General features: G+C 40.8%; 2 protein-coding genes across 2 annotated transcripts in view; both read left to right on the top strand.

Annotated features, from left to right (window-relative positions):
- Positions 1-234: 234 nt before the first annotated feature.
- Positions 235-14039, top strand: IL18RAP (interleukin 18 receptor accessory protein; the record flags this gene model as incomplete). Its single annotated transcript, XM_082014420.1, has 10 exons — positions 235-304; positions 1422-1689; positions 1785-1959; positions 3294-3468; positions 5675-5743; positions 6003-6123; positions 7856-8010; positions 8874-9011; positions 12852-13022; positions 13669-14039. 10 exons carry the CDS (start codon positions 235-237, stop codon positions 14037-14039), a joined length of 1713 nt encoding a protein of 570 aa, XP_081870546.1.
- Positions 14040-16606: 2567 nt separating this feature from the next.
- The window catches only part of SLC9A4 (solute carrier family 9 member A4), a gene marked incomplete at its 3' end in the record, with an annotated part of 36560 nt that continues 28732 nt past the window's right edge, over positions 16607-24434 (top strand). The window contains exons 1-2 of the mRNA XM_081996396.1: positions 16607-16847; positions 19887-20350. Coding sequence (XP_081852522.1) covers positions 19919-20350 — 432 coding nt within the window. The 5' untranslated portion in view covers positions 16607-16847; positions 19887-19918. The remainder of the gene's footprint in view (positions 16848-19886; positions 20351-24434) is intronic.

Consider the following 24434-nt stretch of genomic DNA (forward strand, 5'->3'; position numbering starts at 1 on the left):
TGTGTGAAATAGTATGAGCAGGAAGAGTGCTGCAAACCCCATTTTTTAAAAGCATAATATCTAGGAAATACTGTCCACTAAGTTTTATAGAGCTACATGACAAAATATGTAACTGCCTATCATCTACCTTACTGGAGTGTTATTTACAAAAAAAAAGATCTGCTTTCCTCTTTTACAGAGAGCAAGATGATTCTTAAAGAAAATGTCTCAGAATATCAACCAAAATTGATAATCATGCTCACTTTGTGCTGGATCCTAGCATTGTTTGTCAGTGGGGCAGAAGTTAGAGAGATTAACTTGCCAGGTAAGAGTCTGTTTTGGTAAAGTTTGGTGTTCGTGGTGCTTATTGACAGCTGAGAAAAATGGATCTGCATTTTGCCATGCCTTCCTGAGCTTTTTGTGCACCTGTTCATGCTTGTGTCAGGGAAAGAGCTGTTTCTAGCCTTTCTGCAAGCTTTTTAAGTGTTGGTAATACAGTTGATGCTAATATGATTCAAAACTCAGTTCCCCAATGAAAAGAAAAGGGCAAATGTAAAGGAGAATTTCTGAGAACCAAATGGAGCAAATGAATTGCTTCTGTGACTCCTTTAAGTCTCCAGCAGCTGTTCCAAGCCTGTTGGGGGGAAGAAGGAAGAGAAAGGCAGGGTGAGATGGATGTATCAAAGTCTTCCACCCACATAATCTCTCTGGAGGAGCTTGATCCAATTCAGTTCGCAGAGAGAAACTGAAACTGCGAAGAGTCTCCCAGGTGGCCGGGCAAGGAACCGAAGAAGTCATGCCCTCCCTTCTGCTGAAGTGAAGTCCTGCCATACTTTCAGGGGTTACCACATCCTGACTGGCAGGAGGGTTTACACAGCAAGATCGGTCAGCCCTGAGAGCATTTGGGATAAGACTGGGTGACCACAACTTTCAGAATCCAAAAATTTGTCTAATTTTAGTGACTGTAACTGAAACATAAGAGCGGCAAGATTTGAAAGCAGTGACATGATAATGCTTGTCAGTCTTACCCTCAATAGGGAGTGTGACGAGCAGGGTCTGCTTCTTCAGGTTCATGTCAATCTCTTCTCGTTAATATGAGGAGAGCTAGAAGACCTACATCTGTTTTTTTACAGGGTTGAGGTTTAACAGGTTAGCACCTATGTGAAAACCTTCAGTTGCTTAAAAATCTTAAGCTATTTTCACATTGGGCTTTTGAAAAAGTCCTAATAAACCTTTGGAAACCTTTGAATAAGCTTTTGAGAACATTGGCAAATTTCATGTTTACAATTCTCTATTAGCCTAGCGTCTGGCCATATAAAAAATTATTTAACACAAAGAAAGGTAAAGTAGTATTTTTGTAGTATTCCTAATTTTTTTTTTTTAATCATGTTGACTGTGTGTTCTTTCAGGTGGTGCTGATATCTTATTGTCCTGCTTTTCAGGATGTCCCCATGTTGAACCTCAGATATGGTATCGTGCTATTAGCGATGAGGAGTTTGTTTTAGAATGTGCTTTACCGGATAGAGACACTACCCACGTTTATAAGAACTCACTTCTGAAAGAACATAAGGTGAAATGGTTCTGGCATCAGAAAGATAAAGAGCCACTGAAGGCTATCAAGGAAAGCTCTAATCCTGCTCTCCAAGGGGGTGCACTGTGGTTTAAGCCAGTAAGGGGCAGTGCTTCTGGAGTGTACATCTGTGTGATAGGGTATGTAATGGAGCAAAAAGCTGGTATTTCTATGCAAGAATTAATTGCTTTGTTTTGTGTATTAAATGTTTAACTTCTTTTTCTGTATCACTCAGGGAAAAATTCCCATGTCTCAAAATTGTTTTGGAGGTTCAAACAAAGAAGGCGGCAAAATGTTCAGGTTATGACACAAATATGCTATATCTTCTTGCTGGCAGTGGGAATTCAATAACTTGTCCTGGGACAAAATGCTACAGCCATATAAGAAAGCAAGATGTAAAATGGTACAAGGTAAGAGTCACTCTCTTGGGCATTTGTAAGAGCTCAGTGGAGGTATAGCTTTAGGTCTAGTTAATGCTCAAGTGCCATAGGTTCTTGAACTTTTCTTTGGCAGACAATGCAGCATGAGAAATTAAACCCAAAAGTAGAATATTGAATTGCAATACATCAAATCTGTAAGTAAGAGTTTTGAAGAAATTTGCCTCACTCAAAATATTAATCCATGAAAGAGAAGCCTAGAAGTGCTTTCTCTTCAGCTAAGAAATTGAAGTAATTGAGAATCAAAATAAGTTCTTTACAAAACTGACATATTATTGAAATTTAAAATTCTAAGTTTTGTTTTGACATTTTAAATCCCGAAAACATCAAATATACCAAAGAAAAAGTGGCCTTGTTAGAAACAAAATTATTTTAAGATTATTGTTTCAAATTATTCTTTCCTAAATTCCTGTTTTGAATGAAACACTATTCCACTGAAACATTATTGACTTACTTTTTTTCAAATGACCACTAAAATACTTACAAGCTAAAATTTATTTCTGTTGTGTTTGTAAGGACTGTAATGTACCATCTAAACCTGTATAAATGAGCAAATGAAAATGATTGGAATTTCAATTGTGCATTTTACTACCTGCTATTATTTATTCTAACAAGTAGAATTATGATCTAGTCAAAGTGACTCTTCATTTACTTTCAAACTTTAAATGAGGTACATCTTTACCTATATCTTGTCCTGAAGCCCACTGAATTTAGGAAGATTCTTTCCATTTTGCATTAGTGGATTTTTTTCCAGGAATTTAATTTAAGGAAAACTCTTAGTGGTCTTAGAGAATATGAGTATACTAAGATGAAAAATAGGGGTACTTTTCAAAAAATAGTCAGGTTACATCCTTTTAAAACTAGTGACAGTGTTGTCAATCTATCTCAGACAATCCAAACCCATGATTTACTTCTCATAAAATAACATGAAAATGCTTTCAAAATAATTTATTTACAAAATAAAAAATACCCAGTCCATCAAAAAAGTGATGCTTTTTGTTGCTCTTTAGTAATAGGAATTTAATTCACATTAGGTTCATGATTTCACGTTTCTCTCAGCAACCACAAATTTTAAATAATTTTTTAAAAAAGACAATGGTATTCATGTATTATAGACCACAATTTTTTAATGTAACTGAAAAAAGTTCTCAGGCTCCTAATAAATCTTTTTTGGGGCTTCAGTGGAAAGAGTCTGACTTAGCCCTATTGCCATGGTAATCCTATCCAAATATCTTAAAATATAATTTAATAACAGCAACAACAACAACAAAAAGACTTTGAATTCCTCTATATTTTTTTTTCATTAGGATGGTCATCAGATAAAACATAGGAAAAGCAGACAAAGCCTAAAGCTTAAGCAGGATGAAATCTACTTGAATCCAACCTATGAAAAAGATGCTGGAATATATGTGTGTGATTACACTCTGTATGACAACACTACCAAGTGGACAGTGAGAACAGCAGTAACAGTAGAAGTCATTGGTGAGTAATATAAAAACTCAGAATAAAATACCTCAGGTAAAGTATGCTTTCTCTATTCTTTCCTACTTTATTTATGTCTTTTGTTCAGGCTCTTGTTCTGAAAAACCCATAAACTGAATTAGCTACACAATCATTAAAATCATCTTCCAACGTTCTGTGGACATCTTGGGACATTCACTAGAACCATCAATGTTCAGTAATAACACGTAGCATACAAAACCATAACTTTTGAGATCTAATTCTGCCTTGGATTTATTGTAGTTCCTAACAGTGGGGATCAAATCCAGAAAAGAATTTAGATGTCCTGATCTGGGAGTAGAATTCATGAAACTCCAACTGGTGCCAATGTTCGCCACGTACTGTATGGGGAGTGTTAGGAAGATATTGACGTGCTAGGAGGGAGGAGTGCTAATCCTGCATGGGGAATGTGGACGAAAGCAGTCCTACCTCTGTCCCTGAAGTAGAGGCTTAAGTGAAAGTAGGAGTTAGATACCAAAATTGTTCCTTGTGGCATGGATGAGACCTTCATTTTTTTCACTTGAGGATGATGAGAAAGGTGATGTTGGTGGGATCACTGCCCATCTCCCACATGACTTTTTAACAGTGGAGGAAACAGGAGACCTCCGACCAGTCTAACAAACAAACATACAAGCCATTTGTTGTGGCCTGTGCTGTTTGGGGGAAAGCATTTCTGCCTGCATGACCTACTCTTTTAGGCTTTGGATGGATTACTAAATAAAACTGAGCAGAACTCTATGGCACAGTGATATGGCATGGCTTTATATACTCCTTCAAATTCAGGTAACCTTTTCCGTAATATTTACTGTTCTCTACTGCCGTTCAGGGGAAGCCCAGGTGCTGCCTGGCAGAGTGCTGTTGGACAATGTCAACACGGTGCGAGGGAGCGTGCCCACAACTCACGATCACAAGCGAGGGAGACTGTTTCGTTTGCTACACAAGGGACGTAGTTATGCTTTTCTCCAGATATCTGTGGTTGAGTGTTGTAAGACACTCTCGTCAGACGTGCCAGTCACTCCAGTCAATCAGAGGTCCCAGAGGAAAGCATAGGTACATTTGTTCTATACCCTGAGCTGGATGGACCCAGTACAGCTGTTTCTGTATGACAGTAGCACAGGACCTATTCTCAGCATCCTGGTAGAAAGTGGGCCACTCTGTGGAAGAGAGACAAGATTTAGGGAGTGAAAGAAAGATGTCAGGGGAGGCAATCTGGTTCTATGGTCTAGTGAGGACAGCACTCCTCTGAAATAGCTGGTCTCTTTTTTGCAGATATTTGATACGTATGGTTCTAAAAAGTTATGGGAAAAATATATACACCCCATCAGGACAGGGCCTGGAAACCACATCTCACTAACTTTTGAGACCTCTATGTGCTGGGTTACAATGTCTAGCGCTCCTTCACTCTTCTCTCTGGCCATATTCCCACAATATTTTCCAAGCAGGTCTGAACTAGCTCTGCTTTTATTCTGATCTGGCTGAATCTGAGCTAATGCACTGTGCTTCTCAGTTCTTTTCCCTCACTCCACAGCACAGTCAGAAAAACACTTGAAGCGTGCCTTATAAATATATATTCCCCCTGCATCTTGCATACATTTCTGTGCTTTGGCTTGGGTTGAAAAAAAAAAAAAAAGGTTATGTGGCACCATTTCCTGCAGTATGGGACTTTCCTAGGATATCAGAGCCAGTGGATGTCATTAACTGTGTCCTTTGGCAGCTCTTTTTTTTTGGGGGGGGGAAGGGGAGAAAAAAGAAAGATTATTTTAATGCAAGTACCTGTGCTTGTGAATGAGGTGTGTGCACTGTATGCGTGCTTACTGGGCATGGAATGGGGCTTGGCAGGGAACTGGTATGAGGACTGAGTCCTTCAGGGCGTTTTGCAAGTGGAGGACCTGGTTTCTGAATCCTAAATAACCTGAAGTGCAGGCTAGACGGCGAGCTCCCCGTGTAAGAATGGCAATGCCTCAGAGTAGCAGAGACAGCAGGTCTTTAAGTAGCTACACAAGTTTTGTGGTCAAAACTGCCTTATCTGTGAACTCTCAGACACCTCAACAACTGTAAATATACTCATGGACTTAGGTGTCTAAATTCCACCTAACATTTGAGAAAGAAAATTCTGTAAGATATTTTCTCTGGTCTTCTGCACTGATGATAGCATTATAGTTATTAACAGTATTCCTGCTCATTGCAGCAAAAACCACTATCCATCCACCAAACTTCTTGTATCCCAGTGGTGTGGTGATTCTCGAGGCAGAGCTTGGTAAGTTTCGATTCCTCATCTGGAAGTGAAAGAAAATGTTTAAATGAGGTATGGTGAGATAATGATAGATCTTGACAAAGCAAAGCAGCTTTGCTCTCTAGGAATATGAGAATTGTATATAAAATGTAAGTTTTTTTCTTGATATATATCTTTGTGGGTATTAAAGGAAGCATCGTATGTTATACAGATCCCAGGCTATTTAAGAGAAAAATATTCTGGTGACGTCCACGTATGGTTTTCCTGTGCTAATTTGTTCCAGGAAAGCCACTTGAATTGGAATGCCGTGTACAATTTGGGTTTGAAAAAGTTTCTCTGATGAGGGTAACATGGAAAAGAAACAACAAAGAAAATATAAATGAGAAATTGAATCAGGAAACAAGGTAAGAAAAAAAAACAGTAGTCTGATTACTACTACAGTCAGCAACTGCAAAAATCCTTCTACAACAGCTTTACTGAATACATTTTACTGAAAGAAACTCAGAAGCCTCTGTTCTTTAACATGTTAATGTAGGTCCATGAGCATGTGACAGGCATGTGCACTTCACATACAGAAGCACATATTGATGGCCATACATGCAAACCTTCTGTGCAATCTTAGCTCTTCTTCCTAAAGCTTTAGCTCATGGACGGCTTCAACACGGATGGTGCTTGGTGGCCTATGCCTGCATCAGCTCTTTTCAAGTGTTCATTCTGTTGTGCCCGGCTGGCAACTCACACAATTTGTCTTTGGAAGCTGTCTCCAAGTGGGGAATAACCCAAATCAGTAAAACAGTACTGCAGACATTGAAAGGAATTTGGGTGCCTCAGACATTGGGGTGTGCTTATTGACTCAGTCTGAGGACTTACAGCACTAAATTTCAGGACACTGAATTTCAGGAGTCTTCCCTGGCAAGAATTAACCGGACCCTGCAGAGAAGCAACACGTAGGGGAAAGATTTCCTGTGATTTGGGGACAACCCAAATAGTCACCACACTTCTCTTTCCTTCCTGTACTTGCCTGTCTCATTCACTTATGCAGTGTCCGACTTGGGCAAGAAACATAGTGGAGGCAACACGGGCAAGCCCTGAGTCATCTTTATGGGAAAACTTTTCTGTACACTGGGGGAAGCAAAAGCCCTGCTGTCACTGCTAAAATCAAGTTCTTAATAGGAGTCATATGGGAAAAACCCCAGCAAATTATGGTATCACACACACACATGCACACACACACACTCAGTCATGAAGTAGATTGGAAATTGGATTTTCCTAACATTTGAATGTTTAGATTCGTAATGTTCTTCTCACCAAGTTTTTTGCTTTCTGCATGCATACAATTTCTGTTTGTTTATTTTTTTAAAACCCGAATGAATAAAACATCCCCAACAGACTTCCAGTACAGGTTGAATCCTTGCCCATGCTCATGCCTGTGTATCTTGAGTTAGCAGAGGTAGGGCCATGGTAGACTCTCATTTTGCAATAGCATGATGTGAGGCGCCTTCAGGACCACACAGAGACTCCTGTACTTGTGGCTTTCAAAGAGAAATGTTGAGACTCAGAAACCCTGGGTATTCATGAGTGGCTGCAGACACAGATGTGTACCCCACAACCCTCTCTCAGCTCCAAAGGGATTCCTCTGTTACCGCTTCATTGCCTATACTTCTGAGCCTTGTATCTCTCTTATTCTGTTTATCTATCCTGCCCTTGGACTTTTTACCTCTGTGCAAGAGGCTGTGCTGCTCAATCTTTTTGCCCAGCTAGTTCTCTCTTGGGACTCGTTTCTGAAGTTTCACTTCCCTGCATCTCCACTGGGGAATGTTTTACATCTTAGAAAAACACAAATAATCTTAAAGGTGACAAAGGGGGCTATATTTTTAAAACTAGGCAAGTGCTTAAGCATTTTGCTCAGCTGATGTATTAAGAATAAACCTCTCAGTCTGCAGAACTTTGACGTTAGTATTTTCTTACAATGTAAAAACCAAATTGAAGTTCCAAACCAGAATATTGGATCGCTGCTAAAAGTTCAAGCTGAATGTTAAGAAGTTGCAAACTCCTCTTTCTTTTTATTTAAGACACTTGAGTATTGTGTGAATGAATAACAAAAGTATCATGCAAATATATTTTTTTTCTCTGTAGTGTTTATCCAAAAGGTTTAAAGGGGCACACACTTCTTCATGTTGCGAAACTGAAAGAAGTTACCGAAAGGGACCTCAGAAGCAACTTCACATGCTTTGCTGAGAATTCGGTGGGCAATGCCACCGCTGTGATCCAGCTGAAAAGAAAGCAGAGAGGTAAAACTATTGACGGATGACTGTTTGCCCTTGGAGACACGTTTTGATTTACTTGCTGCTACTAACTCATTTCCCATTGACACTGGCTTTTTAGCCAGCTGCAGAAGTTTCTTGAAGCTGGATGGGAAAAGTTTGATTTGTAGATGTCTAGAAAGGCGCATTATTCTGAGGACTACTCAGAAGGATGGGGGTATCTGGGGACTTTCTGCAGGCAGGTGGCCCAAGTAGAAGCTCAAGAGTAACTGGGAGGAAGAAGAGGAGAGTAGCATCTCTGAACATTAACAGGCAATCTACTAAACTGAAGCAGAGCAGCTGCTGAAAGCAATAGTATTCCTTGATTTTCATAGGTCATTTCTGTTTGTTTCCCCAGTCCTTAGCATGCATCTTTCTGAGAAGTTACCATTACTGATATGAATGTGGCAGCCTTTCAAGCAAAGGCCAGAACCAGAATCAATATGGAAATTAAACCGTTGAATCGTAGTTCACAGTGGAGATTCATCATTGGAGTAGCACAGGAAGCCTCCAGCAGGGCACTGTGTGCAGCTCTGTGTGTTCTGATGTGATTTTTCCATCTCAAGTGATGACTGCTTTCTGCCCTGCTGAGCATACCACAGACCGTTTTCTCTGTGCTTTCCATCACAGATTGGCTTTTCATACCAGTCAAAAAAGGTCCCTGATGGTAGACTGAAACTTTATGTTAAGGTTTGCAGCTAAATGAATTCCTGACTTCCCTAAAGTTTGCCAGCGGGGCAAGAATGAATACTGTGAGATGGTTTGCCCCCATTTCTGGACTGAGTTTTTCATCTAAGTGTCAACATTATTTTGGAAAGCTTGAGTTATGATAGACCCTTTTCTTTCTACAGTGTTTCTCTTATACGTACTGTGCAGTGCCATTTCTACTCTATTTGCATTCCTTTTGTGCACTGCCTTTATTTACCAGCACTGGATTGAAATAGTGCTCATGTACCGAAGTTATCTGGTCCACAGCGAAACTACAGGAGGTAAGAAACATTATATAATATTCATTTTCTCCAGTTTTTCTACTGCCTTTTGCCATATGGGTTAATCTGGTGTGAGTTAACCATTTAATTACATTTTCTTAAGGACCCTCTTCTCTTTGAGCTGATACAAAGTCTGTTAAAGGTAGCAAGATGCTCACTGCATTCAGATGGGAAAAAAGCCAGGCAGTGTGGAGGAAATATCTAAACCCAACTGTTAGCCTTTAGTAGATTGGCTCTAACACTCACAGTTAGCCTTTTACAAGCTGCCTAATTTCCCCACAGAAAATTAGAGCAGGAAGTTGGATTTTGGCAGTCCTTTTGCAGGGAATAATAGAGCATCGTCAACATTTTAACTTCATTCTCCCAATGTGTTCAACAGAACCTGTGGACAAGAATCAAATGTCCCTGTAGAACTAAGTGAAGGACTCCAGAGTCCTTTTTCACTTGAATCCAAATAATTTCTTAGAAGAATAAACAAAGGAGAGAAATAAGATGATATAGGGCATCAAGATGTGTATGTTTGGAAAATACTCATATTTCATTTCTAAAAATTATGTTGACCATTTTGACATTTACACAAGAGTGATCAGCTTCCAATATTTCAAATATCCGTAGTAGCATTTCCCTATCATCTCAGCTAAAATGGGCCTCCAACATAGTAGGCAGTGTAAAAATATATCAGAAATGACAGTGCCTACTTCAAAGAACTTACCATATTATTTTCTTACATGGATTGAAAGAAATCTGATAGTAGGTGCCCAAGGAAATTTTTCTAAAAATTCTTGAATCTTGATGCAGCTTGAGGTATAGGTGCCTGAGTCTGCTTTTGTGTTTGCATCTGTATATGCAGATTATACCTGCGTGTGAAATAACTGTATCTAGATATCTATAAATACATACGCAATGAGACAATTAACTGTCCTTTTAGAAAGTATTTTTGTGAGCCCTGAGGCAGCTGGCAAAAGCGATTTGGGAAATCACGCAAAATTTCCCCTCTATTTGGTAACAAATTGATTTAAGAACCTCTGGAAAGTCCCCTTAGAGCTCACCCTGTATGTCAAGAGGACAGAGACAGATTGAAGTTGAAGACATCGTTGGGTTCCACCGTGGCAGCCTCTGTCCCGCTCCCTGACTCTCATGTGCTGCATGCACACAGCACCATTTGCAGCATGGGGGCATGGAGTGTGCAGACCAGCTGTGCTTACCCAGATGTTTTCTGCCTAAGGTGATTGGCCATAAAATGTGTCCTCACCTACAGGATTATGTCCTTCTCACTTCATGTGGATGCATATCAAGTTATCTGAGGTCTGAAAGGACTTGCTCACAGGGCAGCAAAGCAATAGTTATGACTTAATTTTGCTGTTTCTTCCTTTCCATCATTTCTTCTCTCCCGTCCCTCTTAACACAGAATCAGAGAATTGCAGAATCCCACAAGGTCGGAAGGGACCCTTGGGAGTCATCTGATCCCACACCCCGCTCAAAGCAGAGCCAGCCTAGGCCAGGTTGCTCAGGACCTTGTGGACAGAAATTCCACAACCTTTCTGGACAACATGCTCCAGTGTTTGACCACTCTCACAGTGCAAATGTTTTCATTAACATCTAATGTGAATTTCCCTTGTTGCAACTTGTGTCTGTTGCCTTCTCTTCTGTTACTGTGCACCTCAAAGAAGAGTCTGTCCATCATCTCTGTACCCTTCCATTTGGTAGTTGAAGACAGCAGTAAGGTCACCTTTTTTTTCATGCCTCTCTAACCCTTGGGCTTCCTCCTTAGCCAATTCAGATATATCTCTTAAAAATCTTGCCTTCTTCCACAAGGAGAGAGAAGCAATGCAGAAGGTGTGGTACTAACAGTTTTAGACCACGTATGCAGTCACTTTGCTTAACTAACTTGGGTATTTTTGTGCCAAAAGTTCTTCAGATTGTAACTGTCCTTCTGTACAATTCTGAGAAAAAAAAAGTAATTCCTAGTGGTGCTTAATGTGTATTTGTTTTTAACTTGCTATTGTAATAGTAATGTTATAAAGGAAAACAAGTGATGTATTTATTAATGGTTGTTGTCTAATAAGGTTGCAGTGACCTCTGTGGGTGAAATGAGGAATATCTAGCTTGTAGTGCAATTTATTGTCATTTAAAAACTGTTTTCAAAGGAGCTTCAATTCTGATTGTAGCTGAAATGAAGTTCAGCTAAACCAAGCTAGTTACCCTCTGCCCCACCTGCAATTCCCACACTAGTCCTGCATGCCTGCTGTTGGTAATTCGCTCTTGTAGGCTTAAATTGGCTCAACTTAGCAGAAAAATAACTCGGTGAAAGACGGTGAATAGCTAGCAAAGTGAACCAGCTTCCTCTGTTACCACAAGAGCTTCAACACCAGTAGAAGGAAGTGGTGAAAGTGTGTGGCCAGGAGCAGAGGGGAGGAGCGGAGGTGTAACGTGTGTTGTCTAATCACATCCTTGGCCTCCAAACCTAATCTGCACACCTATGTTTTGTTTTGATGACATACTTTCTGCTGCATGCTGGTTCTGAACGTAGGTGTTCAACCCCAGCACATACATGTCATTAGTTTTCTGTGTGTATTTCCTTTACTCCCTGGAATCCATATGAGCTCTTCTAGATCTTGTGGGAACCTGATGACTCTAGCTCAGGTTTGTGATCCTAATCTTACATCTAGGGATAGAAATCAGGAGGTTAACACTGAGGCATGGGGATCACCCATGACATCTAGCCATTATAGTTAGGTGTCTGTGCTGGAGGTAGGTGTCTCATGGGAACCATGCAATGAAGACGTAGTCAATATGGTGAAATCTAGAGATCTTCTTGGCTCACTCTGCAGCAGGCCTGGTGATAAACAGCTGAATTTCTTTCTGGTTCCTAATAACTGTATTGACATGATACAACTCAGGTGATTGAACACAGGTGTCCGATGTCATTTGGGCTGCCTGAGGATGTCCTGCCATCCCAAAAGGTTTGAGTCTCCAATAGTCCAACATCAAATTTTGCAGTCTCATCAACGACATCAAGCAACTACATACGGGGAACTGGACTGAGTCGACTGTGCCTTTTTCTTTCACCGGGAATTCTTTTTATTTTCCTTCCTCCTCCCTCAGGTGTAGTTCAAATTTTATTCAGCAAATAGATAAGATTTGCTTTTGCCTTGTATTTAAGAATGAGCCTAACTCAGATCATTGGTACCAGGGTGTTTCAAAGATGAGAAAATTTCTTTATGTATTTTTCATCTGCACTTTACAAACATATTATTTTAATGAGACTGAAACAAAGTTCAGGAACTGGTCAGTACTTGGTGTCTGAGCTGATACTTGGATCAGATTTAGGCTTTGCTACTTGTACCAGTCTCTCTGATTAGAAACAGAACAGTACATCTTTTGCAAGCAGTTAATATTTAAGTACATTATTCTTTTAAAATTCACTAAACTTTCAAAGTAGGTTGTGCATTGATGAGTATTTTTGGAATCAGCGTTTGGTCAAGTGAGAGATTTGGAATCATTGTCTACAAAATGGATTTTTGCTGGAAGGCACCAGATCTTCCACTGATGAAAACTGGACCACATTTGTGAAAATGCAGAAAAATGCCTGATTTAAACTTTCTTGCACCAATCATCTGTAGCTTCCTTATTTGCTTTGGTAGTGTATGTCTACAAAATTTGCAAGACAGTGAGGAGTAAGGGTTGACCTTTGGGTAACTGGATGGCTGTACTTCATGGATAATTTTAGGTTTGTGTTCTGCCTAGTTAGATATAAATGGAAACTGAGCATTAAGAAAGAAGCTGGATGCTTTAGACAGACTTGTTAATGTATAGAGTGTTACTTTTTATTTATTTTAGATGGCAAAGAATTTGATGCGTTTGTGTCCTATGCAAAACTAGAATCTTCTGAAAGTGACTCTACTTTAATTAGTGAGGGAAAATTTGCCCTGGAGCTTCTTCCAGATATGCTGGAAAATAAATATGGATACAAGTTATGTATTCTTGAAAGAGATATTCTTCCAGGAGGAGGTAAGGTCCCTGTGGATGGTAGAAAATATTCAGTTCTTTATAAAATTGTTTTTTACTTTCCAAAAAACCTTATGCACCAGATCAGCAAATGGAATATTTTGGGACTGGAGTTTCTGCTCAAATCTCATGGTGTTTTGATCTTTATATCTGGCCCCTGCACCTGAGGAATACGTACGTTAGTGTGGTCGCTGGGAGCTACTAGGCTGAGACAAAGCTTCTTGTCCAACAATTTCTTTGCAAGCAGACTCCATTCCCTGGAGAAGAAGGAAAAGAAGATCCCAAATATTTCAGTTGTTATTTTCTGAGCAACTTTAGTCAGTGCTACCTGCAGTAATTAGAAAGCCCCCAGTATCTGTCTCTGTGAGAGACAAAGACAAGTCCAAGTGTGCCTTGAGACCCTGTTTGAGCAGCAACAAATTCTGTTGAAGTCTCAGCTGTGCCCTCCACCTCCTGAGCAGCAAGTTGTGTTCTCCAGGCTGCATAAGAATGGCCACGGTACTCCCTGATAGCAAATACATTCCCAGGGGTTATGTGATCGCTCAGCATCCCTATTTTTGGTTTTCCTTGTGTCTGGGGTTTAGCTATTGAACTGATAAGATAAAAAGTCCATTGCAGAATGCAGTAACGATCACCATTTCTTCTCCAGCATACACAGATGAAGTTGTTACAGCTATTAAACAAAGCAGACGAGCAATAATTATTTTGAGCCCAGCCTACGTCAGCGGACCAAGCATCTTTGAACTGCAGGCAGCGGTGAACTGTGCGTTAGAAGACAAAAAGATCAAAGTGGTATTAATAAAGTTCCAGGCTTTCCAAGAGCCAGAGACTTTGCCTCCAGTAGTGAAGAAAGCTCTTCGGATTTTACCAGTCATTACCTGGAAGTCTTCTATTTCTGCTGCTCCAGACAAGAAGTTCTGGAAATATATGCATTACCACATGCCAGTAAAAACTAGTAAGGTGTTGGGAAATTGCAGCTTAAAGGGTTTTTTCCAAAGGTTATTCAACCTGGTATATTGATAGCAGAAAATTCACAGAAGGATGACAGCAGGCTCAGGAAAGATGACATGATTGTAAAAGACCTTTTCTACATTGGCTGACCACTGTGGACTGCCACTGCGGTGACATACCTGGCTCCGGAACAGTGAGAACGACTGCAGTGTGACAGTGCTGCAGCCCCACAGTAAAACTAAGTGGCACTGCACACAACTGTAAACGTGAGGCATCTTTTGTAAATTATTATTTTATATCTTTATTATATTTATTATATTATTTCGCTGTGATATTGTGACATACATGTGAATGTTTTGTTCTTTGGGCTGTATTTGTTCTTTGGACTGTATTTCTTCTGGAACACTTTTATACTTGTTTTCTAGAAAAAGATTAAAAAAGGAAACTCCAGAGGAAGCTCGCAGTTTAATTTTCCTGTGCGGTCCAGTGGGACAAACCCAAACTCTTTAAATGAGTTACCTCCTCCTGTGGGAGCACCAAGGAAGTACCATGGGAGACTGCTACAACTGGATATGTCGAAGGGGTTGAGAAAAGAAGGAGCACTGTGTCAGCACTGATCCCAGGCATCTCCATCCTTCCTGCAATGGGAGCAAGCATTCCTACCAGCTGTGAAACATTTCACACTCCGAGACATCTGCACACTGCCGATCCTGCCTGGTGCTGGTCACTCATGGGTCCCACTGAACCTGTTGGTATTATGAGTATGCAGTTGTAAACCAAAGGCCTGGTTGTCACATGTAGTAGACTTCCAGGGACGCTGATGTCTTCCCCTTGCAGTCTTCTGGCTGCTAGCTCTCCAGAGTTCCTATCGCTTACTCTCAAGGCATCTTGCAGCCTGTGTGTGTATGGCTGTAGCTAAGTGAAATGCAATGGTTAGTGTTAAGAAAATCTGAGTAGAAGAGCCACTGATCTGGTGTTCTGCTGACTTCACTGGGCCTTCAAGTTAACAAATCCTTGTTTTTTATAATGCTAATATCAAATAGCTCATCTGCCGGATTCCTTCTTGGAAAGGGACTTCAAGAAATACTTCTGTTAACAGGATCAGCATACTGAAAAAAGAACATCTCCTTTGCAAGCAGGCTGAACATCATCTACCTAACTTTGTGTTGGGTTCAAAGCCTTCGGTGGGAGGACTGGTGGTGGTGCTGTGGGGAAGAAGCAGAAGATAGTGCCTCGTGTAGAAACAGAACATCAAATGGCATTACTGGCTGTACCACAGAAAATTTTGACACTGCAGTTGCACTTGCACTGGGGATTTAGTTCAGATCATGATGAGCTTTTGAAGCAAATTTCCCAGTTGTCACCACTTGTTGCCTTTTGCTTTGTACTACAAAGCACCACAGGTGCACAGACTGGATCCATTTCCACAGAAAGTCAAGTGGAAGATGTTCTCCATGAAGGGATGTCCAGTCCATGGGACCAGTTAGCCTGGAGGAATCCCCTCCCAAACACATACAGGGTGGATGTGGGGTCCTCAGCACTGGTTGTTTTGGGGTACATCTCTGTTCTCATTAGTTTGCACTGTTTTCCAACACAATCAAATCAGTAGGCAATTTGAATAATTTATCAGTAAATTAAATTTACTCACTTCTAATGGATGTAATACAGGCTTCAGCAGCTTCTAATCAACACTACCATGTTTGCACACTTTGTTATCCTAACACTAAACATGTTGGGTTTAGTGGAGGAGAGAAGAGGCTGAGAGTGTAAAAAAGTGTTCCATAGAGATGAATGTCGTGTTGGAGGAGGATAATGGGGTTGCCCAGTAAATGTCTTGCTGGCATAAGTAAAACAAATGGCAAATACAAGACAAGTCAAGATACAGTTTTAGGCACGTGATGTGACTCAGACCTTCCTCTTTCTGTTGTTATAATGTCTTAAGTTACATATACGCATTTAAGAGAGAGAACGCATTTCTAAACAAGAACGTAATTTGCGTGGTCCTCCACCAGATGTCCTTACCGTAAGCCCTGCAGAATCCGTTTATTTACACACCAAGTAGTTCTGTTACCCGGTGAGACAGGACCAGCCAGCAGTGCCAAGTGCGGTACCCGAGGTGCCAGTGGCACTGGGGAGGCAGACGGGGACTGAGGGCAGGAGAGGAAGGTATGGAGCGAGCTCTCCTGCCTGCCCAGGGTGCCACCATCTCTCCCACCTGGTGCTGTTTACTCGTGCTGCGCTTGCTGCCCGAATGGTGCACGTTGCAGCCTTTTTTTTTTTTCTTTTTTTGACAGTGGAAAAAAAATCTGAGCAGCTGGATAAATAACGTAATTGGAAAGGGCTTTTTATTCCTTAACAAGGTGATGCTGTGGCCAAGGTTTACCTGGGTCGGAGGAACCTGCAGAACCGGTATCTTCATACAACCTCCAGGTCCATCTGTAACACAAGGAACAGGACAGGCACATTAGGGCTTTCAAAATGACCTCTAACAGGCAAATGAAGCAGCCCTGAGGAAGAAGCGGCCGTGGCTACGAGCAGCGCAAATCAACAGGAGTGAGTGTTGCATACCTTCATGCACCCACTATATGCTATATCTGTAATAAAATAGTCACAGAGCCCCAGACATGGGGCTTGCACATGCAAAGCTTTTGAACTGGTTGCTGTCACTGTCAAGTCTGGTGTGCTGTTCTGCTGCTGCTGATGTGGATGAGCCCAACCTGAGCAAGAGTTTCTTGCCTCAGTATGAATCTGATCACGGGAGTGCTGTTGGCTCTTCACAAGATACAAGGCTACACGTTTTCACAGTGGACTATGACTATGTGCAAATTCCCTATGAAGTTACTCTTTGGATCCTCCTTGCCTCTCTTGCAAAAATAGGTAAGTAGAAAATGGGATCTTGGGTCCTCCTACCTCAGCAAGAAGTTAAAAATGTACCATGTAACCAAGTATCTTCCATGCATTTTTGTAGCTGGGATTGTTTTCACAGCTTCTGCCCTCAGAAGAACAGGTGTGTTCATTACCATGACAATGACAAAATTCCACCCCTGAATGCTTCCAGTTTACTGAAGTAAATACATGATCTCTAACCCTCATATCTCTTGGGTTGTCTATGCTAGTGAATAGCAATGGAGCTGCTCCACACAGTGCTGTCCATCCCTTTTTCTAGTATTTAAACATCACGAGATATCAGAATTTACAACCTGCCTTAGCTGTAGAAAACAGTAACACCAGACTTCAAGGGTATTGAATTTGGTGGAGAAAAGTGGGAAGTTTGTTTCCATTGTGCGAATAACAAGAAACATTTCCCTATGAGTCTTTGTTTTGCATGTTTGCTGTTGAAACTTGCTCAGAAAGTAATGCCAGAGGAGAGAGACTGAGAGTCTAAGAGGGTGTAGGTCATCAGAGATGTAAGGTAAGTATGCCTTTTGAGTACATACCAATGCATCTAGCCTCTATTGGAGCTCCGTGTAGGTATCTGAATGAAGAAAGACAACTCGTGGAGAAGTAGGGACTGCAATTAACATAGCAAAAATGGTTCACCATGTGTCTTACATCTTTGCATGGCTGGGCTCAAAGTATTTTGACCATTCAGAATTAATGCAGCAATAACAAATAAATGAAGAAGATGGAAATAATGTGAGGAGCTGCACACATGTGATGTCCCCGTCCTTTTGATCTTTCCATGGAATTTTCAAACATTAGTATAAAACAGGCTGGTAGGTGTTACCACTGACCATGATTTGCCAGTTTCATAATAGCTGATGATCTCAATCCAATTCTTCACTGTTAAAATAATAATAAAAGTTTTCACAAATCAAATTTGTTGTTATGGCATCAGCAGAGTGTGTTAGCATGTTGATCAATTGCTTTATTCACCATCCATAAACGCACAGGACTTGCCATGTGGGACATTGACTCAATATTCTTGATTTGAGCAAGAAATAGATACTTTAGAAGAACTGTGCAATGCCTCCTAAGCAGACCTGTTCCTTAGCTGGGAGTTTTCAAATAATATTATTTTTGATGAAAACTGTGGAGCTGCTGACTTCAAATCTACTTGTAAGAAAGCATTAGTCTGAATAATATGGTTACCCACGGAAGAAGATTTCCAAACCGTTAAAAACTTTCAGTGTTTTATTCAGGTATTATCTTCTTTCTGGATTTCAAGATTTCAGAGTGGGAAACATTTCTGAGATCTTGAAAGGCAAAACGATCCCCCTATTCTGTAAGAATAAGAAAGAAGACTTAAACATTATTTTTTTAATTAAAAAAGAAGGTGAGTAGACTTATGATCTTAACATACTTTTTGGTAAAAATAAATAGTCTCCTAAATAAAGTATTTAAAATCTCATAAAAATATTTTTCATTTCCTTTACTTTTGAACATTGTTCATTTGAGGGTCACAGAAATGCAGTCATGGTATGAGCTTCTAGAGTTATGGGATGAAGACTGACTTAGCTTCAGGCATGGAAGACACAGCCATTGGATTTATAGGTTTCTTAGTCTACCTTATTCTCATTCTTGTAAATTCAGAAAAATTCCTCACATTTCTAGTAGAGGCACCTCTCATTCGCAATGTGATTACACAGTTCCTGATATAAGGACTAGATGAGCCATTGCAAGAGATTATTCTAGGATTGGTATCAGTATTCGTGTCAAATGGGAAGAATTATATGAACGCAGTTGCGGTAGTGGTACATCAGGGCGGACAGGAAGAGGTTCATATCCACAACATTTAGATGGTAAGTGTAGCCCTTTCTCTGCTTGGCTTGTAAACTAACAAGCACCCTGTCAAGAAGCTGTGTGTGGCTGTCCGTAGGACATCAGTGTTGGTCTGCTCCTTCTCAGCTCTGGCCCACGTCAACAAGCCTTCTCTCAGGCAGTGCCCGGGCAGACTGCAGGTCCTGTTCCCACTGTCAGTTTGGGTATGACCAGTTCTTGCTGGGGTAGGGCAGAGAATCTGGCTGTATGGATGCAAGTTGATCCTTTCTGCTTGGAAAAGTCTTTGGCCTGCTTAATTTGCTAGTGTAGACTCAGCCTTTATTCTAGAGAGGAAAAAAAAATCCCTCAGGAGATATTTTTCTCAGATATTTGATGGCTGCTGGTAGTTGTCTCAGCTCTGCTGAAATCACTCCTGTTGTTTCAGTAAACTAACTCATAAGGTTCTTTACAAAATGTTGTTTACCTTATGTAGGAACGGCAATTTTCCCAGAAAAGCAAGGTTAATCAACTTGTACAAAGCCTTATGTTACTGTGGCTTGATTTCTGCTGCTTTGGAAATTTTGTTGGTGGTGAATTCTCACTCCCTCTGCCTGCGGATCACCTGAAGTCCATGCAATGTTTCAGGGGAGTGCTGGAAGTGGAGAGAGCTGAGCAGACCGTGGCATCTGAGCTGCTCCCTGCTCCCTTAGGCTTCTCCAGGTTCCTGGTCAGCCCAAATCCAGCAGCAGCTCTGCAGCCAGGGACCCTCCTCAGCACTGGGGGGGAGCTGCCTTCAACCAGCAGCCAGGGATGCGGGTCTCTGAGATGGAGGGACAATACTGTGCCTCAGAGGTTTGGCAGTAGCGGTTGGGCAACAAGGGTTCTTGAAGAATATTTTCTTTCCAAATTGTGGAGTACCTTTTCAAAGAGGTTTCTGCATTCCTAGAAGTGGAGCTTAGACTCAGGCACACTTGCGTAGAAATCGAGACCTGGGGAGCGGGAAGAGAGAGATTCATGGCCAAACTCTTCCCCTGCTTTAGTGATGCAAGTCTGGGAATGTTTAATTTTGAAGGGAACAGTACTGCCTGTTATTACATTCATAATCCTAAGAGCAAAACTTGTCTGTCTGAAGACAAAGTATTCAAAGGCAGGCAAAGCATCTGTCTGACTTCAGGTTAATTTAAACTTGAATAATACGCTAATGTTTTATTCAAGGTTTCCATATCTATCATCGATTACCAAGACTCATGCCTGAAAGCTGCATCCTGATTGCCATTGGAGCACTAGTAGGAGCAATCATCTTTGCTTCTGATCACAAATCTCCACCAGTGATGAACACAAGTATTTACTTCTTGTATCTCCTTCCTCCCATTGTCCTGGAGGAGGGTTATTTCATGCCAACTCGCCCATTTTTTGAAAACTTTGGGTCCATCCTGTGGTGGTCTGTGCTGGGATCTCTGCTGAACTCATTTGGGATTGGCCTCTCCCTCTACGGACTCTGCCAGATTGAAGCCTTTGGCCTGACCGACCTGAACCTGCTACAGAACCTGCTCTTTGGCAGCATGATTTCTGCTGTGGATCCTGTGGCAGCTCTCGTAGTTTTTGAAGAAGCCTCCGTTAATGAGCAGCTTCACATGATGATCTTTGGAGAGTCATTGCTAAATGATGGCATAACTGTGGTGAGTTTCTATCCACTCCTTGTCCTCTTTGTGCTCTTGTGGCTCGTAGGGTTATTGGGCACAGGACGAGAGCAGCTCTAAGGAGATCCTAGATACATTATTTATGTTATGGATACTCCACTCTATTACACACAAGTAATGTTAATATATGTAAAGATTACATCTTCTATTAAATCTTTCAAAAACATTATTTTAGAGCTGCTGGAAGAGCAAAGCATACACATTAGACATCACATCTTGCTCTTGCATTTACTGAAGTGAATGGATAAGCTACAGATGATTTTGCTGGTAGGATCAATGTAAGACCTAGGAATGTTCTTGACATCATGCAAGCAAATAAATAGAAAACTGTACTGCTTAAAGACTGAAGGCAGCAGGAGTAGCAATACAGGAGACGCTGCCTTGTCACATGCCTTAGAGAACCCTCTGCAAAAAATAAAAAAAAAGGCAGATGTGGACAACCTCTGGAGGCCACACTCTTTCCTCCAGCCCCTTCTAGGAAGTTCCCCAGAGACCTTAGACAGGAATTCCAAAAGCCACTAATAACTTTGTGTAACTCTGTTTCTATCAGTAAAAAACTGACATCTGACAAATGTTCACCTTTCTTGGCTGTCTCATCTCAAGTGTCCAGAAACAATGCTTCTGCAATAAGAGAGATTTTGTTTGTTGTTTTTTGGTTTTGGTTGGGGATTTTTGTTTGTTTTTGAATAAGAAAAGAGTGTTTTTATGGAGCTCCTTTTGCTAATACTTTTCCCCTTTTCTCGTTAGTTCTACTAAAACTTGGAGCAACCTGAAATTCTAACTGTAAACCATAATTGACAAAAACACTTAGAATATGCATGTTTTTCAAGGAAGAAATTTCAAGCAGGAAATTCATTGCTCAGAAACCAAGAGGGCTGCTCATGTGCTGCAAGTTAACTGCAGGTTAAGGAGTTTTACTAGATAAGATCTTTACAGAATTTAAATCACAGGAATCTAAAACACATAAAAACTACCCAGATACTGTTATATATGAGGCACAGCACAACTCGGACTTGTAAAATCTGTACAGAGTTCATTGCTGAAAGGCTTCATGGGAGAAGTGCAGTTATGAAAAGGAAAAGGAATGAAGTGATTTCTTGTAGCCACAGTCTACTGATCATAAATCCTTCCTCTTGGTGAATCAGAGATGTAGGGCTGATGTAGAACTAAGGGACAAGTGTTACTTAAATTTATATGCAAACTGCTTATGCGTTACAGTTCTAACAAAAAAATCCCCAATGCATCTATCAATTCCACTTGTCTTTTTGGTTCCTTCAAATGCAGACCTCAAAAAGTAATACCTCTTCATGCTCATTCTGAAAGACCTTGTTTCATCCTTTTTTTGACTGGCTCTCTACTTGCCTTGCCTTCGCTCCCAGCTGTTATTTATGATGTGGGTCCAACTCGTGTCGGTATTTACATGAGCTTTCAGTCAGGATCCCGTTACAGCATAAATGTGTAGTGAGAGAAAGCCTTTAAAAACAGTGGTATTTAGGCACTCCTCAGCAGCACTAGGTGTGTTAGCAAAAGAGTTGAAAGGGCTATACATGGGGAGTGTTGGCTACACCACTGCGAATTCCCTTTGCCCCTTGCACCCTCATCTTCGGGGCTCTTCTCACAGCAGCTGTGTTGCAGTCAGTTTGTCAGCTCCTGCGGATGCATCTCTGCATCAGCCACCTCTCACCCTTTTTCTGGGCATTCAAGTTTTCAAAATCTCTACCTGGCTTCATGTTTGAGAAGACTGAAATGTTTGTCACCTGGATGGAGCCCAACAGATGGCTTTCTCCTCTCTGATACCCCACTTGTTTTTTTAAAGGCTTTAAAACTTTTTATCTCAGGTGTCTTATCTTACCATTTCCTCCCCATTTCTCTCTTAACAGTTTCCTTTCAGTTAACTCTATGTGTTTAAAAAGATAATATCACCAAGATATATTAAGCATACATATTTTTTTGATTCTTTAAATACAAATATCCCCTGGTTATCTACAGTCTTTATCAGCTTGAACATTTTTTGCCCCAGCAGGAAAAACTGGTATGAATTTTGCTGAACTTGTGTATTACATTTAAGGCAACAATAGCTCCCTCTTCTATATTTAGTTCAATGTCTTGGTATAAAAATCTCACAAAATAACACACTGTGGAATTAGAATGATGATTTAGGAGTTACGCCTTTGACTTAAGGGATTGGGACAAAAGTGGATAATTTACCCTTTTAACTCATTTGTACCTTTTCCCATTCTCCTCAGTAGGGTCATGTCCATGGATGGAACAAGAAGGCTCCAGGTCCTATTAATTGCTTCTTTTCCCAGTTGCTTCTGAGAGGACTGTTAGCATCAGAACAGCACAGACAGCAACAGGACTGGTCCTAGCATGTATCATACATTAGTGGAGTTTCAAAGCCCTGTTCAAAACAGTGATGTTGGTAAATCCAGTGCAGATTTCATTCAAACGTGAACACAGGTGGGAGACTGTGCTGCAAAGTGTTTCAGGCATCCGAAGCTCTGCTTCTGCATATACATAGACCATTTCTGTCTCAACAGGAGCTGAGCACCTGTGTGCATCAGGAAACAGACTACTTCATCTTTGAAGCTTGATTTTAGAAACACTGAGGACACCTATGCATCATGCTGTGGTCAAAATGAAGTGGCAGTACCTATTTTCTCTAATGGTGCCCTCTCTTCCTTGTGAGCAGTAGCAGAGCTGTTAAAGAAATCTACTGCATGATCAAGACCCAAGCAAAATTAATTTCTTTATTTGAGGGGATTTGAATTTACCTCTGATATTGCTGAGGAAGGCTTCAACCACTGGGGTGTAAGGGTGGTAGCAAGGAGGATGGAGATGGGATACGCTCTGCTCCTCCTGTTGAAGTTGACCCACTGTGTTTAGAGTAAAATTAAGTGCATGTAGTCAGAGTTATCAGGGTGGAAAGAGTTACGAAGACTGCCTGTGTTGGTGCTCAAGGCAGTCACTTGAAAATCTTTTTTCCAGTGCTTCTGATGTGGATGGCATGTGCAATGTTTAATCATATAGACATCTGGAACAGGGACCAGACCCCAGGGAGATCCCCTGAGGGTGACAGTGTCACGCTTTCTCTTCTAACAGCCAGCCAGTGGTACACCACTACATGGTAATGTCCCCTCCAAAAAACCCAAAGCATGACATTCTCAGAGCTGTTAAATGAGGCCAACTATCATTCCATCCCTCCTTTTTGAGTGAACAAGGGCATCCTAAGCTGATTCAGGCTTTTCTGCCGTATAAAGAATTACAATACTCCATTTACTGGCATAAACCCTGCAATGTAACTTAGCCAAGCAGCAGTCACTGGAGCCTTACCTGTATGACGCAGTGCAGGGTGTTGTACAGAACAGTTTACTCCCACAAAGCGTGTTGCAAAAAAATTAAAATTATGTCATATTTCCACAGTTTCCATTTTAATGCCAATTCAGTTGTATCACATAGACACTTTAGGAACTAGAATAAGAGATAAAAACTAAGCCATTTGCTGAGGATAATTTGCTTTTTTCATAAGTCAGCATAGATTCATGCCTTGGTATCATTAATAAAGCACTACAAGTCTTAGAAAGAGGTTGAAGTCTGCAAGAAAGGGGGAACAGAGAGAAAACAGGCTTTGTAATTAAAAGCTGTATTGTAAGTACAGTAAGGTTTACTTACTGCGAAGATATGTACCGTCTTTTCCTTGTCTGGCACTGAAGAGCCTAATTTTATACAAAGTCATCAGGAAAAAGCAGCTCTGAGTATTTTCTCACATGAAACATCTTGTTATGCTTTGCTGTCTGCCAGGGATATTAGCAACGAGCCTCCTGGAGAACAGGCTGTGTGACAGCTCAAGGTCATATATTCCCAGCAGCAATTTAAGATTAGACAGTAGCTGGGGAATAATTATTATACTAATGAGCTTGACTCTTCTACCTGCAAATATCTGCTTTAATCTTCTTAATAGCCTTCTGGAGTTAACTGTGTGAAGAAGAAAGACCAAAGAAGACAAGATAAGGCAAATTATTTTGGTCCGTTTTGCATTTTTGAACTAATGCTTTGGTGCAAC

The sequence above is a fragment of the Phaethon aethereus genome, assembly GCF_964289735.1.
Source record: "Phaethon aethereus genome assembly, chromosome: 1".
Taxonomy (NCBI): Eukaryota; Metazoa; Chordata; class Aves; order Phaethontiformes; family Phaethontidae; genus Phaethon; species Phaethon aethereus.